The 15,520-nt window shown below is 37.4% G+C and overlaps 1 protein-coding gene across 1 annotated transcript; it reads left to right on the forward strand.

Annotated features, from left to right (window-relative positions):
* The first annotated feature begins 13,707 nt into the window (after positions 1-13,707).
* LOC108992525 lies at positions 13,708-14,358 on the forward strand. The gene is made up of 3 exons (XM_018967125.2): positions 13,708-13,816; positions 13,894-14,045; positions 14,092-14,358. Exons 1-3 carry the CDS (start codon positions 13,708-13,710, stop codon positions 14,356-14,358), a joined length of 528 nt encoding a protein of 175 aa, XP_018822670.2.
* Positions 14,359-15,520: the final 1,162 nt, after the last annotated feature.

Genomic DNA, 15,520 nt, shown 5'->3' on the forward strand with positions numbered 1-15,520 from the left:
TAACATGCATCTAGCATTATGCAATATTCGCAGCGGATGATTTTTTTTCTTCAACAATACTATGCACCAAACTGAAATATCCCAAATACTTAAAACATACTTCATACATAATGACGTACTAAACAACTGAGATCACAATAATAGTCCATATGGTTGTGATCAAAAGAATGCTGGAGATTGAACTCCACAAATACAAGTAGTAACCTGAGGTAACTACTGTACTACCATCTACATCGCACCATCGCTTAGTCGATCGTTTCCAGTTGGTCGATTCTTGATTCTCCTTCAGATCCTGTAATAAGATCTACCATTCGGGGGGAATGGTAGTTGGGACTACCACAGTGAGATTTGATTACAAATCTCAGCAAGTTAATAGAAAACTTACACACAAGTTAATGATGCATGCATGGCAGTAAAAGCATAAATGTATAATCAAATCATAAGTAATCATAGCATAACTTGACATACAACATAACATAACTGGCATAACTTAAATTGAAACTGAAGGTTAGCATGAACGTGTCTTGAAACATAACATGGACTTGAAACATAGCATGAACGTGAACTTGAAACATAACATGGACTTGAAACATAACATGAACGTGAACATGTATAATTTGAACATGAACTTGAACATAACTTGAACATGAGCATGACATAACATAATTGTGAACTTGGAACATAACTTGAACGTGAACATAACATAACATTACCTTGAAACATATTATTGTCTCATGGGATTACCATGATTGCGTGAACGTAAACTTGAACATAACATAACGTGAAACATGACTTGAACTTGGAATCTTATTCAATAGACTTAATCATTAAAGTGACCATATGGGTGCTACACAGGTCCCCTTGAGCCGTGTCCCTGCCGATTATCGCATCGCATCACAGGTTTCTATACCAGCTGTGAGTGCGTTAATACGTATTCCGCAGTTATTGTGGCCCCACGTATTCTACGTGTCACAATTACTGTGTCTCACGTAGTGTATGCTCCACAGTTGTTGTGGCCCCATGACTTATTTGTTTGTGCCACACTTGCTGTAGACACACGTAACATAATGTGTGTCACCATCGGCGTTAGTGCCTGGAGCGCTCCGGTGACCAGATAATTAGGCCTCATTCGCAACCTGTTGACTGTATTTCATCAACCCATGAAATTTCACACTTATTTAGACACTCCAGCGTAAACAAAGGAGTTCCACTAGGATATTACCCCATCCTAGTGCTTAGGGTCTTGATTCACATGAATGACTTAACTGGCAGATATGATATTTCGTAACGTGACGTAACATGAACGTGACATAAAAGATAGAAATCTTGATGTAGCGTAACGTGACATGAATGTAAGACGACATACATGACATACTTTGAAACATAAATGTAATAGACAATATTTCATAACATGGCATACATATAACAGGCAACATTTCGTAACATAGCATACCATGTAACAGACAACATTTCTTAACATGGCGTAACATGTGACAGTGAATATTAAGTGACATAAAATACATGTAACATTTGCCATACTTAACATGACATACTTGCAATGTATAGCAATGTATAGCAATACGTGATATAATATCTTGTGTAACAAATGAATAATTCATGACAGAATAAATTTTGTGTAACAGATAAATATGTAATGACTTGGCATGGCACATATGATAACATGCATACATACACTTTAGTTCCCTTACTTATCACTCATACACATTAAATAGATAGTAAGTTAAAAGCTAACTTACCTCGATCTTCACACTTCGAGACAAAACTCAATGCGATCACAAGAAACTGAAAGTAGAGATTTTTAAAAATTAAAACTTAATCACTAACAATTAGGAATATGGATAAATATCAACTTAGAGTAAAATTACCATTTTACCCTCTACATGTAGGAAAATAACCATTTTACCCCTAACTTAAGGATTTTGCATCCTAACTCCAAAAATCACCAAAATTTACATACCTTATGTAAATTTTGTCCTAAGCTCAAATATCAATTCAGAAAAATTTAAAACTAAACACAACCATTAAAACTCTATAGGGCCGAAACTTACAAAGGCTATTTCCTTTGATTTTTGTTGTAATTCTTTCAAATCTCAAAACTCATGATTAAACCAAACTTTTTCTTCTTCTATACTCATAACATATTCCTAAGAATAATCATGTTTTGAATCATGAACAAAAGTCATCAAAATCACTAAAACCATACTTGAACTTTTTGGTTTTCCTTCTAAGTTCAAAACAGAATTTTGTTTCTAACTTGTTTTGATCAACCTCTTGATCCATGACTTATAAAGATGTGATCTTCAAACCAAAACATCACATGATTTAAAAATATGTTCTAAAATAGATCCAAGCATCATACTCAAGATCACATGGTTAAACATCACCCAAAACGTAAACTTAGCCAAGAACATCATCACTTTGGCCTAACCAAATATCTCAATGTATAAAATTTCATATCTTCGAAACTTACTTCAAATATCTTCAAAATAACATTCTAACATGTATATAAGAGGCTTAGGATCTTCCAATAAAAATATCAAAGCCATTGGAATAAGATTAAAACATAAAAGATTTAAACTTTCTCAAAACAGAAACTGTTTTTCCTCTTCTAGTTTCTAAGTTTCTAGACCTAAGAAAATATTTCACCAAAACTTTTAATCATGCAACAAATCCTCAACCAATAATCATATACACATGTTAACAGTACTCCATAAACATTTCGGACCAAGATCTATTCATTAGCTTGGTCAAAAACTCCAAAATATAACACACTCTCCAGTTTATTGCCTAGAATGACCTTTCTGGGGTCTAAACAACGTTTGACCAACCAAATGATCTCCAAATGGAACAAATAAGATATCCACGTAAACTAGACTCCAAAAGAAACAACTTTCATGCAGGAAATTTTGTGAGGAAAGACTTACAAAAGCTTAGAAACATGCATTCAAAAGAGGTAAGTGAGTGTCTTTTGTGTTCTATGAAGGAAAAGTGTAAATGAGAGCTGCTTTTCGGGGGAAGTGGACTGAAGAGCCTCTTACACAAGTTATGGGAAGTGATATGACTGAAGGAAAGGTTGAGTGTTGGCCTTTTCTTCTCATAAAAATCAGTCAAAGATCTTTTCTCAAGGTAGAGTATAAGAGTGAAAGAGTGAGGTGGCCTTTTACCTTTGTATTTCAAGAACCTTCTAGGCCCTTCTTGTATAGATCTGGCCAGCCAAGTGGGGGTACAAAACTTAGCCATGAAGCAATGCTAATGGTGCCCAATTTCGTGGGCCTTAATGGACCTAAACCAAATGGGCCTAAATTTTGGGGTTTAAAGAGGGTTTGGGTTGCTATCAAGCCCAAATCCAATATCACATGGTCCAATCAATTTTTCAAGGTTAACAAGGTTGGATAATGATGGTCTAACACAAATTTGAAGGATTAATAGCATGTGGAAGTGATTTAATCATGTGATTAAACACAATGCTAGAACTCGGATTAGAAAAATGTTTGGAGGCCAACTTTAGGGTTTTGGGAAACCGTTTAGGGTTCCGATTTCAACAATGCTTTTGGGATTTCAATTGGATTCCCACCATTTAGGATTTTACTAGGATTGAAAACCTCTTTGGTCTGGCACAATTTGGTTAAGCAGATGAAACAAAGTTTTGCTTAAGTGACATGATTTCACAGATTGATTCCTTCAAATCCATCAAATGCTCCTCATGGTGCCAAGTGTCTAATATTATTCACTAAGTGTGGCTAAGATCTTGCCAAGTGTCCAAATAAAATTTCTCTAATCTAATTTGGACATTCCACACTGTCATTTTGAAACACTGCAATTAGTGTGCTTATAGAGGTTACTATTCACTCCGAAAAAGTGAATCTTAAACTTTGCACTAAAAATTTCTAAATATTCATATTAACCTATAGTGAAAATCGTTTACCGAAATTCAATCTCGAAGTGCCCCTAAAAATAAATTCACAATTTCCAACAGACGTTTCGTCCGGAATTATGAAAATAGGCTATTGTGCCATAGAATCCTAAATAATCCACTGAGTCTAATGGCGTAGACCATAATGCATTCTGACACTTCTAACCACCTCAAATAAATAAAACTTATATTTCTAGCACCATAGTGAGTGATAACACTGACTATGTTGACAGATTAAGGCTATGTTTGGGTACCAAACATTCCTCAACACTTTCCAAGTATTCTCGTACTTTTGAAAATACTTCACATGCCAAACAACTTAAAATACTCTCAATGGGACCCACAAACCCACTTCAATCTCTACTCATAACTATTCACAAATATTCTATAATACTTATCACTATTACATATAAATAAAAAATAAAATCACTATAATATTTATCACTATTAAATATAAATAAAATAAAATCACTATAATATATAAATAAAAAATAAAATCACTATAATATATAAATAAAAAATAAAATCACTGTAATATATAAATAAAAAATAAAATCACTATAATAAAATAACTATAATATATAAATAAAAAATATTTATCACTATTATATATAAATAAAAAATAAAATTGCTATAATATATAAATAAAAAATAAAATCACTATAATATATAATAAATAAAAAATAAAATTACTATAATATTTATCACTCACTTAAATATAAATAAAAAATAAAATCATTATAATATATAAATAAAAAATAAAAACACTAAAATATATAAATAAAAATAAAATCACTATTATATATAATTAAAAAATAAAATACTATAATATTTATCACTATTATATATAAATTAAAAATAGAATCACTATAATATATAAATAAAAAATAACATTACTATAATATTTATCACTATTATATATATATAAATAAAATCATTATAATATTTATCTTTATTATATATAAATCAAAAATAAAATCATTATAATATTTATCATTATTATATATAAAAGTAAAATAAAATCACTACAATATTTATTAATATTAAAAAATCACTATAATAAAATCATTATAATATTTATTATTAAAAATCAAATCACTATAATATTTATGGGACCCACACATTTTTCAACTACTCACTCAAAAGTCAACAACTCAACATACTTCACACATCCAAACAACTCAAAATACTCTCAATGGGACCCACAAACTCACTCCAATCTCTACTCATAACTATTCACAAACATTGTCAATACTTATCAACACTTTTCAACACCCAAACGTACCCTAAAACCTATACGATTGGTCGATTCGTAAAAACTTATGGGGTTTTCACGAGATTCCTAAAGTCAATAGAAATTCCATCAATGAATTTATAGCGGGCTGTTACACATTGCACCACCCAGAACTCTCACTGCCCCATACAAAAATCGACGCAACCCATGCATGCACTGCATCTCCAAGGATCGTAGCTACACCTCGTCGTGCACCTCCTCCACTTGACCATCACTGGAGCTCCAGCTCCTCTGCCGTACACTACTGTACCACCACCATAGTGCCGAGAACAACCACCTACATAGTGAACCGAAAACTCGCCTGTTTTAGCCCCCGAAAACAGAGCAACGCATAGTTGGTGCCCTTGTCATCAAAGGCCACCACACACGGTGCCAGCGCCTCCATGTCGTTACCACTGGCACAAAGAACTCCGACGGTCACTTCACGCCACTCCTATCACGCCACGTCCCTACTCGTAAGCTCTTAGAGTGCCACTGCCTCCTCGCCATTCTTCCGTTCTCTCTCTCCATCTCGCTCTTTTTCTACGTAAGGTTCCTCTCTCTCTCTCTCATTACTTGGTCTCTCTCTCTAACCAGTGTTCTACCACCGCCCCCACCACTGTAAACAACTGCCCAGCTCGCCGCCTTCGTGCCCTCCATCGCTCGGTGAGTATGGCTCCATACGTATTTATACTGTGATATATATGAACCTGTCATTTCCGAAAGGGTCCTTATGTGTTTCATTTAATCCCTAAATTACCCTTATCATCAGACTAATTATAGATTTATCACGTTTTGGTCTATATATATTAGTAGGTTTTGCTTTAAAATACAATATTTTATAAAGGAAATAGAGAAAAATTTGAGATATTATTAGTGATAATATAAAAATTTTAAGAAGTACATAGTAAGTGCAAAATTTTATTTAGAGATCTTTAAAGAGAAACTAATTAGTCTATTTTTATTAAATGAAAATTTTTACTTTCTAACTTTTAATCACTTTTGTTATAATTATGTTAAGAGAATTTTTTAAACTAGAGATGTATTTTTGTGGCATTGTTGTATTTAGTATAATATTATTATGCAATTTAGAACTGACTTAGAGTATAATAGTGAGAGGAATTAAGTGGATATTGATGGTTTTAGAAAATGATGATATCTTAGGAATTATGAGAATTTTAGGTTTTGTGGATTTAAAATAGGTTATTTTAGTATTTTTGGTTTAAATATCGAAATACGTGATTGATTGAAAATTTACGGGAATTACTTGATTATTTTTATAGGTGACGATTAATTATTATTCGACATTTTGAGGAAAACTCTGGAAAAGCTAAGAAGTCCAGGAAAGCGGGGTTCCTATGCTAGACTTTGCATTAAAATAAAATGGGCTTAGGTTGATTTTTGAGAAGTATGCATATTTTGTTATGAAAAGAAAATTGAACTACCTCAGTTATTTATGTTCACACTCGGGGCTCCGAGAATGAATAAGGGGAAGATTCACATTTTGTTTCTGCTTGGTTAGCTACCGGGATTTGCACAACCCTACCACAGAGATTAAACATGGTATTGGTTCTCATATGATAAGATATGATGTGATGTTTTAGTTTATGCTATGCCGAATGGATTTTGATTATAAATATTTTTGAACTTTCACTCTGATATTTTTGAGATATTATGACGCTGCATTTTGAAAACAAATATTCTAACATTCTGAAAGAAAATATTTTGTTCTGCATTCTGAAAACTGTAAATGCTCATGTTTACACACTAGTATATGTCTTCTGTTTACTGAGTTGTTGATAACTCACCCCTTTTCTCCAAGTATTTTTCAGATAATTTTGATGGTTTACCTGGAGAACAAGAGTAGGAAATTTTAGCAAGGTGTGATGATCATAGTGGAATAAGTGTCTGAGGGTACAAGTGCTTATTTGATAGTCGTAGTTAGTAAATTGATTTCTCTTCGGTTATTTTGATTTGATGAGTTAATGATGTTTTCGAGTTTTTGAGAGTTTTTAATTTATGTTATTGATAATTTCTTTGTTGTTCCTATGAAGGAACATAGATATTTGGGTTGTCTAAATGGATCAACATTTTATGGAGTTTTCTAGGTTTTATAGTTGTTATTGAAGTTGATATTAAGTATTAAGAGCTAACTCTCCGGACCTTTGGGATTGGGGCGTTACACCACCACCCTCATCTACTGCCACCTCCCCTTCCACCAATCTGAACCTCCCATTCAGCCAACCGTGCGCCTCTCTGTGATATTGTCTACTTGCTGCAGCTACACACCAACCGTCACACGCCACGTGTGCAACGTTTGGATTTGTCCCACCGTCTCGCATCCACAGCTGGGATTCTCGAGCCTTACTCCTTGGTCTATCAATAGGCCGAACCTCACCATTTCGAAAATCATCCCAAGCCTTCTCCCCTTTCTCAAATCTCGTCCCATATTCTTCCTCTCCTTCTATTCTACCTTCCCGTAGGTTTTAGGGAACTTTTCACTAGCGTTGTCATGTGTTGCCACTCTCAACAACGTTCTAGTGGTCGTCTGACCACCTCCTAGCTTTATCGTGCTCCGCCGCCACCCTCTGCCACATCAAATCTGCCACATTATAATTTTCCTAGTCGTAGAACCCCTCTATCCTGTCCAAATTCGCCACTGCCACCATGCATTGCCATTGTCGCCACCGTGCTCTGCCCCTCTAGACGCCACAACAATAAGCATGTTTGCCACTTACCTTGTATATTATTTTAAGGCCGCATTCAATTTTGACTAACCATTTTCGCCATCTACGCAATGACACACGCACATGCATACTCACAGGATACTTAAACTCATCGTGCCTAATCATCTAGAAATTTCCCTTCTACTGTTGTAAGTAAATTCCTGGTTTGACCCTTGAATTTCTAACGTGGAAAATTATTATCTAAATGTTGTTACAATCTGATAGTGAATGAGAAGTGGCGGGGGGCCCTGTGGAGCATTGGGTTATATTAATGTAGTTGGTGATGAATGTCGGCCTAGGGCAGGGTGGAGAGTTGGAAATTGCTTGTAGTTCGGAAATTGTGAAATTGTTAGGACTATGACAACTGTGATGTCTGTATGACGAACTGTATGCTGCTTGGTTGTATTGTGCCATGCCATTCAATAACTACTTGTCACGCATCTACATTTTTATTGTTGTTGATTTTAATGATTTGTTAATTGTGCTTAGCCTTGTGGTTATGCTATGAAATCGGAAAATTTGTGTTTTTGTGTCAAAAGATTAAATGCATATTTTGCGGGTGCGTGTATATCATGACCCCAAGCCGAGATGGGGTATTATTTGTTCACTCGAGTGCGTGTAAAACTAAGTGACATCCCCTGGGCTGTGTCGCCAAGCAACTGTAGGCTTGGCCAAAACAGTAACGCTCTTGGTACGACTCCTATGCATGCGGGGGTTAAAGGATGCCCGCTAATGTACGCGTCAGGTGCGGAGCTGGGCATCACTAGTTGCGAAATAACACTCACAGTTGTTACCCGTAGTGTGACGAAAGGAGCCTGTGATAACCTGAAACATGGCTAGATTATGTATGTAATTATTTTCGTTGCCTTAGTATTATTTTAGGGCCATGATAATAGATCTAGTTGGATAGAGGCCTTGGATTTGTAGTTAGCAACCCAAGCCCAAGAGAAGGCAACCAAGCTCATGTATATTCAGCCACCATAAGAAACCCAAGCCCAAAAACCCTAAGAACGTATAGCCCATGACCAAAAGCCATTGCCACTAGTACCATGTCTCATGCATGCATAGCACTATGTACCTGGACGTGATAGTGAGCTAAGGGAGAGAGATAAAAGTGTTTGGGAAGCCAAGGGAGGGCATGCATGCCAACCCTAGCTTGATTGCCACATGTCTTGCATGCAAGAGACATTCTAGAAGAAAGGATGAGGAGATGACCTAGAGGAGGCCAAAAGTCATTCGGCCAACTCACCCAACACGTCTACACCATGCAACTTGGCAAAAGTTTGAGTTCCAAAATTGATTTGCATAGGGCAATGGTGTCTAGGGAAGAAAAAGGGGATTCTCTCGAGTGATTTGCATAGGGAAGCCCAAGGGACAAAGAGAGGTTTCGGTTTCGTACACCACATGCCCACTCAAGTGTTTTCTTAAGACTTTGCCACCTGTGAACCATGCAAGGAGTTTCTAGAAGGGAATAAGAATAGACAATTGCACAAAATGACCAACCTACCCTTATATTTTCGGTCACTACACCCAAAGGCACACTCACACATGCCATTTGTCACATTAGGGTTACAAAAGGAATCTTTGGTAAGTGAAAGGTCACCTAGGGAAGGGGCACTAGAAGATGAAGAATCACCATGGGATTTGGAGAAGGAAGTGGACGGCTAGGGCGAGGCACATGCCTATGCCATGTGTCACACATGCAAAGCTTCACTTTTTGGAAGATGAAGAGACCTGGTGATTGATTTACCTTTCTACCCTAAGATACATTGCATATAGATGAAAATGGAAGGGGCTTAGAGGACAAAAGGGTTGGCCAAGGCAAGGGTCACACGCCACAAGCAAGCCTTGTCACCTTCCCAAGGCAATCCAACGACTTTAAAGGGCAAGAGGCATTTGGCTTGAGGGAAAAAGGAGAGTACACTTGTCCTTCAAGCAATGGACCACAAGCAACCAATGGGAGATTGAGAAGAGTTCTATAAAAGGGGAAGAGAGACACACTCCCAAGGGTTCTTCTTTTCTTTACCATTTCAAAATTTCCCATGATCTCATACTCTCTATACCACTTCACACAAACACTTGAAGATTTCTCACTTTCTCTCACTTCCCTTCCAGCCAAACAAGAGTGACTACTATTCTCTAGGCTAAAGAGAGGACCACAATAGTTGCAAAAAGGAAACCACGGTAAGGATCTCGTATTTTCTGTTTTCTCTTCACACTACTCACACCTAACTCAAGGAGATGATGAAATCTCCAAAGAGTTCTAGACTCTTGTAAAGAACACACGAGTTCAAGGTTATTTCGACTTGAAGTAAGTTAGGGTTTTCCTAGAAAAGAGAGCGAGCCGAGACATTGAGGGCTTAGATCTGCCACACAATCAGGCACCCACATGAACTACACACATGTTCAAGATTTAGCCAAGAGTCACATGAAATTTGAAGGGTTTTCATGTTTAAAAACCCAATAACCAAATGGTCTTGAAGTTTCCTAGAACAAGTGACAACCCAAAAACCTCACACACTCATGCACACAAATTAGGGTTTTGAAACCCTCGTTCTAACGAGTTGTACATCCAACTTACAGCTTGCTATTTGTTTTTCCGAAGGAATTTTGTAAGTATACACTCAACCTTGTTTGGATAACATACGTATATATTTGTGTAAATCTTTCATTGTTATTATCAACTATGATTGTTAATCTATGTTTTGGTTGGTTGAATATATTGTTTTGACTTTTTACAAGATCATGAGAGAAGTTATAAGATTCAGACCTATGTTGAAAATGCCATGAACCACATGCATATGTTTCAGTTTTTCTTGAGGTTCTGTTGATATTTCACATATCATGAAGATTTGGTTATTGTGACATTATGTGTTGCAGATTCTTGTGATGTTGCCATGATTTCATGTTCGATTCATCCATGCCATGACTTTTATCTGTTATGCTTCAAGTATGAAACATGTCAAAGTGAAATTTCTCTATGTTACATGCCTTTAATGTTTCGGCCAAGACATATTCTTCTATGTTCATGAAGTTGTTTTGTTGTTTCACATGTCCTATGTTATTATGCCATGATTTGCATATGTTATGCTTGATGAGTTCATGCACGACATCTCACGTGTCATATGTCTAGTATAAGAAGGAACATGTCTTAAGTCTCATGTCACATGCATTTAGGTAAATGGTCTTTCTAAAAGAAAAAGAAAAGTGTTTAAAAATGTTTTATTACGACCCCAAATGCTAAGATAGGAGAATATCCTGGTTGAACTCCTATGTCCACTCTGGAGTGCTGAAGAATAGAGTGGTAATCCCTAAGTCGACAAAGAACCATCGGCGTGCCTTGAATGGATCTTTTTGGAAAGGATGGCAGAGCAAGGTAGCACCTAACGTTAGTGGGTGCCACGACTAAGGCTAATAACTCGTCGAAGTACTGTCGTATTATAATGAATATGAATAAGATGTATTCACCACGGTGTATGGATAGTTGGTGGTGCAGTAACTAGCAGGAACATGCAGTGCATAGGGGAGCCGTGATGTGTCCACTATGTGTTATAAGAACAAGGCAATGAGCTTACATGATACAGATCTCGTGATACGGATCTCGTGATATGAATTACGTGATATGATATGATTTGATATGATAAGATATGGATCACATGATTAATAAGATATGAAATGATGTCAAATAATGTTTTTCCGGAAAGTGTAAAGATTTTGTTACATGTCTTTTGAAGAAGGTCAAGTGCATTTGGGTCACGTCATGTGTCAAGTACATGACCATACATGCATTCCATGGTTTGCCACTTGTATGGTTATGTTAATCATTGTATGTTGTATGTCTACTTGCTGAGATTTCTCGAAATCTCATTGTGGTAGTTTCTGCTACCATTCTCCACCCGGAATAGTAGAAGTTGTGAGAGATACCCCAGATTCCATAGAAGCATGAACCTAGATGGCTCAATGATAGAGGACAAGTTCACCGTGAAGGCTCGTCATGACTTTACTACAGACGTTTTAAAGTACACGGCCTCGCTTCTCAGGGAAATATTAGCTAGCCTTAGCGAGGCCGAGATCGATACTACACTTTCCAACCCAACGAAGAACTTAAGATTTTGGTAGAATATGGACCAATTGTAAACTTTCCTTAAGTGAGCTTCTGAGACTACGGTTGAGGCAAAAGAGACAGCGAAGGACTTAGGACTTTTGGCACCCTAGCCTCGGAAGTCACATGGGATCTTTTTGTGCTTAACTCAAGTTGGAGCTATAGTAACGAAGAGATTGGGAGCCTAAAATGTTTGTGGTGAAAAGACATGCTTAAGGTTTTACTTTTGTGAAAACAGTTTTTTTATGGTCCCGTGTTTTGGGTGACATGAACATATCCTCCATTTGGGTACTTTTGATATGAAATTTTATGTTGAAGGCAATGTTTGGGTTATGCATAGTTTTACGGTAACATGTGCTAAGGCAATTGCTTTAGGCGTTGCCTAGTGTCACACGAACCTAATATTTTCCGCTGCATTAATTATTGCTTTCTGCTAGTATAGCATAGTATATGTCATGTAGGAGGGGTATGTAGCCATGTGTTGCATGTCCCGGCGTTTTAGTCACAGTCCAATTCCAAGCGAGGGCTGGGGGCACCACAGAGTCAGAGTGTGTGGATGGTCCCTAGGGGAGACAATGGTGCACACTGTAATAAATGAATATCAACTGTGTACAAAGGTGACTTTTGGCGTGAGTGGCTATACCTAAAACAATTTTGGTAAAGGTTACAAAAAGGGGTATTTTGGAATAATCTCTCATGGTTGCTGTGCTTGTTTGTTTGGTATGTTTCAATGTTCAAAATTCCTGGTTGTTCATCTGTGGTTTTACTTATTGAGGTTGTGAGATCTAATTGCGATGTTCCCACCTACGGTTCCATTTCATGGAATCATAGACTTTGATGCAGAGGACGAGTTTGAGCATGAGGGATCGACCCCACCTAAGCATGAGGGACCGACCCCAAGAACTGCCCAGAGGAGGAAATCAAGGTTGTCCGTATGAGAAATTGTTAGTTTATAGATACCCTAATTTTATTGGAACAGAAGGACCTTTAAAGGCCAACAAGTGGCTAGTGGACTTGGAGAGAACCTTTGATATACGTGGATGCACGAAGGAACAGAAGGTCTAGTATGCTGGACACATGCTCGAAGGAGAAGGCGGTATATGGTGGGACACTAAACGACAGTTGCTGATTCAAGAGTTAGGAGATCTAGTTGCACTCTCATGGGATCTATTTAAGATGGGATTTGATAACCATTTCTTTCTGAAAATCGTCAAGCAATAGCAAGCCCTAGGTTTTGCGAACTTAACCCAAGTTAGATTCACGCCTCACCTGATTGATATAGAGAAGATGCAAGTTTCTAGATGGTTTGCAACCTCGTATTCGAAATCAAGTAGCCTGCCTGCGAATAGAAAATTTCCAAGAATTGGTCAATGTGGCTTCGATAGCAGAAGCGGAACAATGAAGACTGATCGCTCAGGCCCAAGCAGATCAAAAAAGAGGATTGTCAAATTCTCCTAGAGGAAATGTGGAGAAAAGAAAGGTCCCTGCTACTCTAAATAAAGGAATGGGCGTCAAAGTCAGGAATTTAGCACCCGTCACTCCACCACCCTGTCCATGATGTGGAAAAAGGCACAACGGAGAGTGTCGACTGGCTATGAGAACTTGCTTTAGATATGGTCAAACTAGCCACATGATCTAGAATTGTCCTCAAAACACGCCTAGAGGAGCAGTGATGCCAGATGGCAGAGTAAAGACCCCTGTAAAGGCTAAGGTCTATGCCATCACATCGAGAGAAGTAAACCTGGAAGCTGACGAGACGGCAGATGTGGGAGTGATTACTGGTAACATTTCCAACTTTGCCTTAACTAGTAGGTAGTGTATGTTTGAGAATCATTGAGTAACATTAGTTTTTTTTTAGGTAAGGTTAAATTGAAGCTACACTTAGTTTGTGCTTTGTTTGATTCGGGAGCATCGAGATCCTTTGTCTCTGTTAGTTGTGCAAAACGATGTGAGCTAGATGCGGAACCTTTGTCTCAGAGAGTTCTGGTTGCCATTCCAGATGGAAAAATTGTTGGATGCACTCGGATAGTTAGGAATTGTGTGTTGGAAGTTGCAGGTTGCTAAGATAGACTGTCGAGGAAGAGAAGTGGTCTTCAACTTACCTGCAAAGGATAGGATCTGTTACATGGAAGAAATTGTTAGGTTAGATCCATCAGTAGTAACAGCAGGACAAGTAAAGAAGAGCCCAATGAGTGGAGCTACCATCTATCTTGTGATGATGACAAACGTGATTGAGGAATCTAAGGGAGTTCAAGGAATCCCAGTGATAGAAGACTTCCCTAGATTTTTTGCCGATGATTTACCTGGATTAGCCCCGGATTGAGAGACGGAATTCGTAATTGAGCTTGAACTGGCAACGGCCCCAGTGCACAAGGCACCATACCGAATGGACCCAGCCGAATTAAAGGAACTCAAAGTGCAAATCGAAGAACTGCTAGAAAAGGGTTTTATCAGCCCTAGTTCATCTCTTTGGGGAGCACCTGTCTTGTTTGTTAAGAAGAAAGACGAAACTCTAAAGATGTGTATAGATTATCGGGAATTGAACAAACTGACTATCAAGAACAAATATCCCTTGCTAAGGATAGATGATTTGTTGGACAGTTACAAGGAGTTTCGATATTCTCGAAGATTGACCTGCCATCGAGATATCACCAAATCAGGATCAAGGATTAGGACGTACCATCTCAAATTGGCAGAGGTGCACACGGCCCCTTACTCAGTTCACCCGGAAAGTACGAAGTTGTACCGGGACCTAAAGAGAAATTCTTGGTGGGAAGGGATGAAAAGGGACATAGCCATGTCGTTGAGAGATGCGCCACCTGTCGGCAAGTTAAAGCAGAATATCAGAGACCTACCAGTAATCTTCAACCGCTTCCGATTCTTGAATGGAAATAGGATGATATTGCTATGAATTTTGTAGTGGGTCGAGGACTCCTAGTAGGAAGAACTCTATTTGGGTGATTGTCAACCATTTGACAAAAAGCGTAACGCCCTGTTCCCATAGGTCCAGAGAGTTAACTCTTAATACCTAAAATCAACTTAAATAATACAACTATAACATCCAGAAAATCCCATAACATAGTAATCCATTTAATCAATCCAAATATCCAAGTTTCTCTATGGGGACAATAAAGAAAATCTCAATAACATAAATTAAAAACTCTCCAAAACTCGAAATTATCCTTAACTCATCAAATCAAAATACCTGAAAAATAAAATCAGTTTACTAACTATGACTCTCAAATAAGCACTTGTAACCTCGGGCATTTATTCCACTATGGATGTCACACCTTGTTAAAACTTTCTATTCTTGTTCTCCAGCTGAACCATCAAAATTATCAGAAAAAGTATTTGGAGATAAGGCGTGAGTTATCAACAACTCAGTAAGTAGATGACATATACTAGTGTGTAAACATGAGCATTTACAGAGTTCGGAATCAGAAAAATGTTTTCAAAATGCAGCATCAAAACATGATATAAAAAAT

Source organism: Juglans regia, chromosome 4 (genome assembly GCF_001411555.2).
Source record: "Juglans regia cultivar Chandler chromosome 4, Walnut 2.0, whole genome shotgun sequence".
NCBI lineage: Eukaryota > Viridiplantae > Streptophyta > Magnoliopsida > Fagales > Juglandaceae > Juglans > Juglans regia.

Excerpts from the sequence above, each read along its gene's own strand:
- LOC108992525 (XM_018967125.2), top strand. The coding sequence starts at position 13,708 with ATGCCAGATGGCAGAGTAAAGACCCCTGTAAAGGCTAAGGTCTATGCC. Across the intron at positions 13,817-13,893 it reads AGATGTGGGAGTGATTACTG|GTAAGGTTAAATTGAAGCTA; the intron begins GTAACATTTCCA and ends GTTTTTTTTTAG. Across the intron at positions 14,046-14,091 it reads CCATTCCAGATGGAAAAATT|GTTGCTAAGATAGACTGTCG; the intron begins GTTGGATGCACT and ends TGGAAGTTGCAG.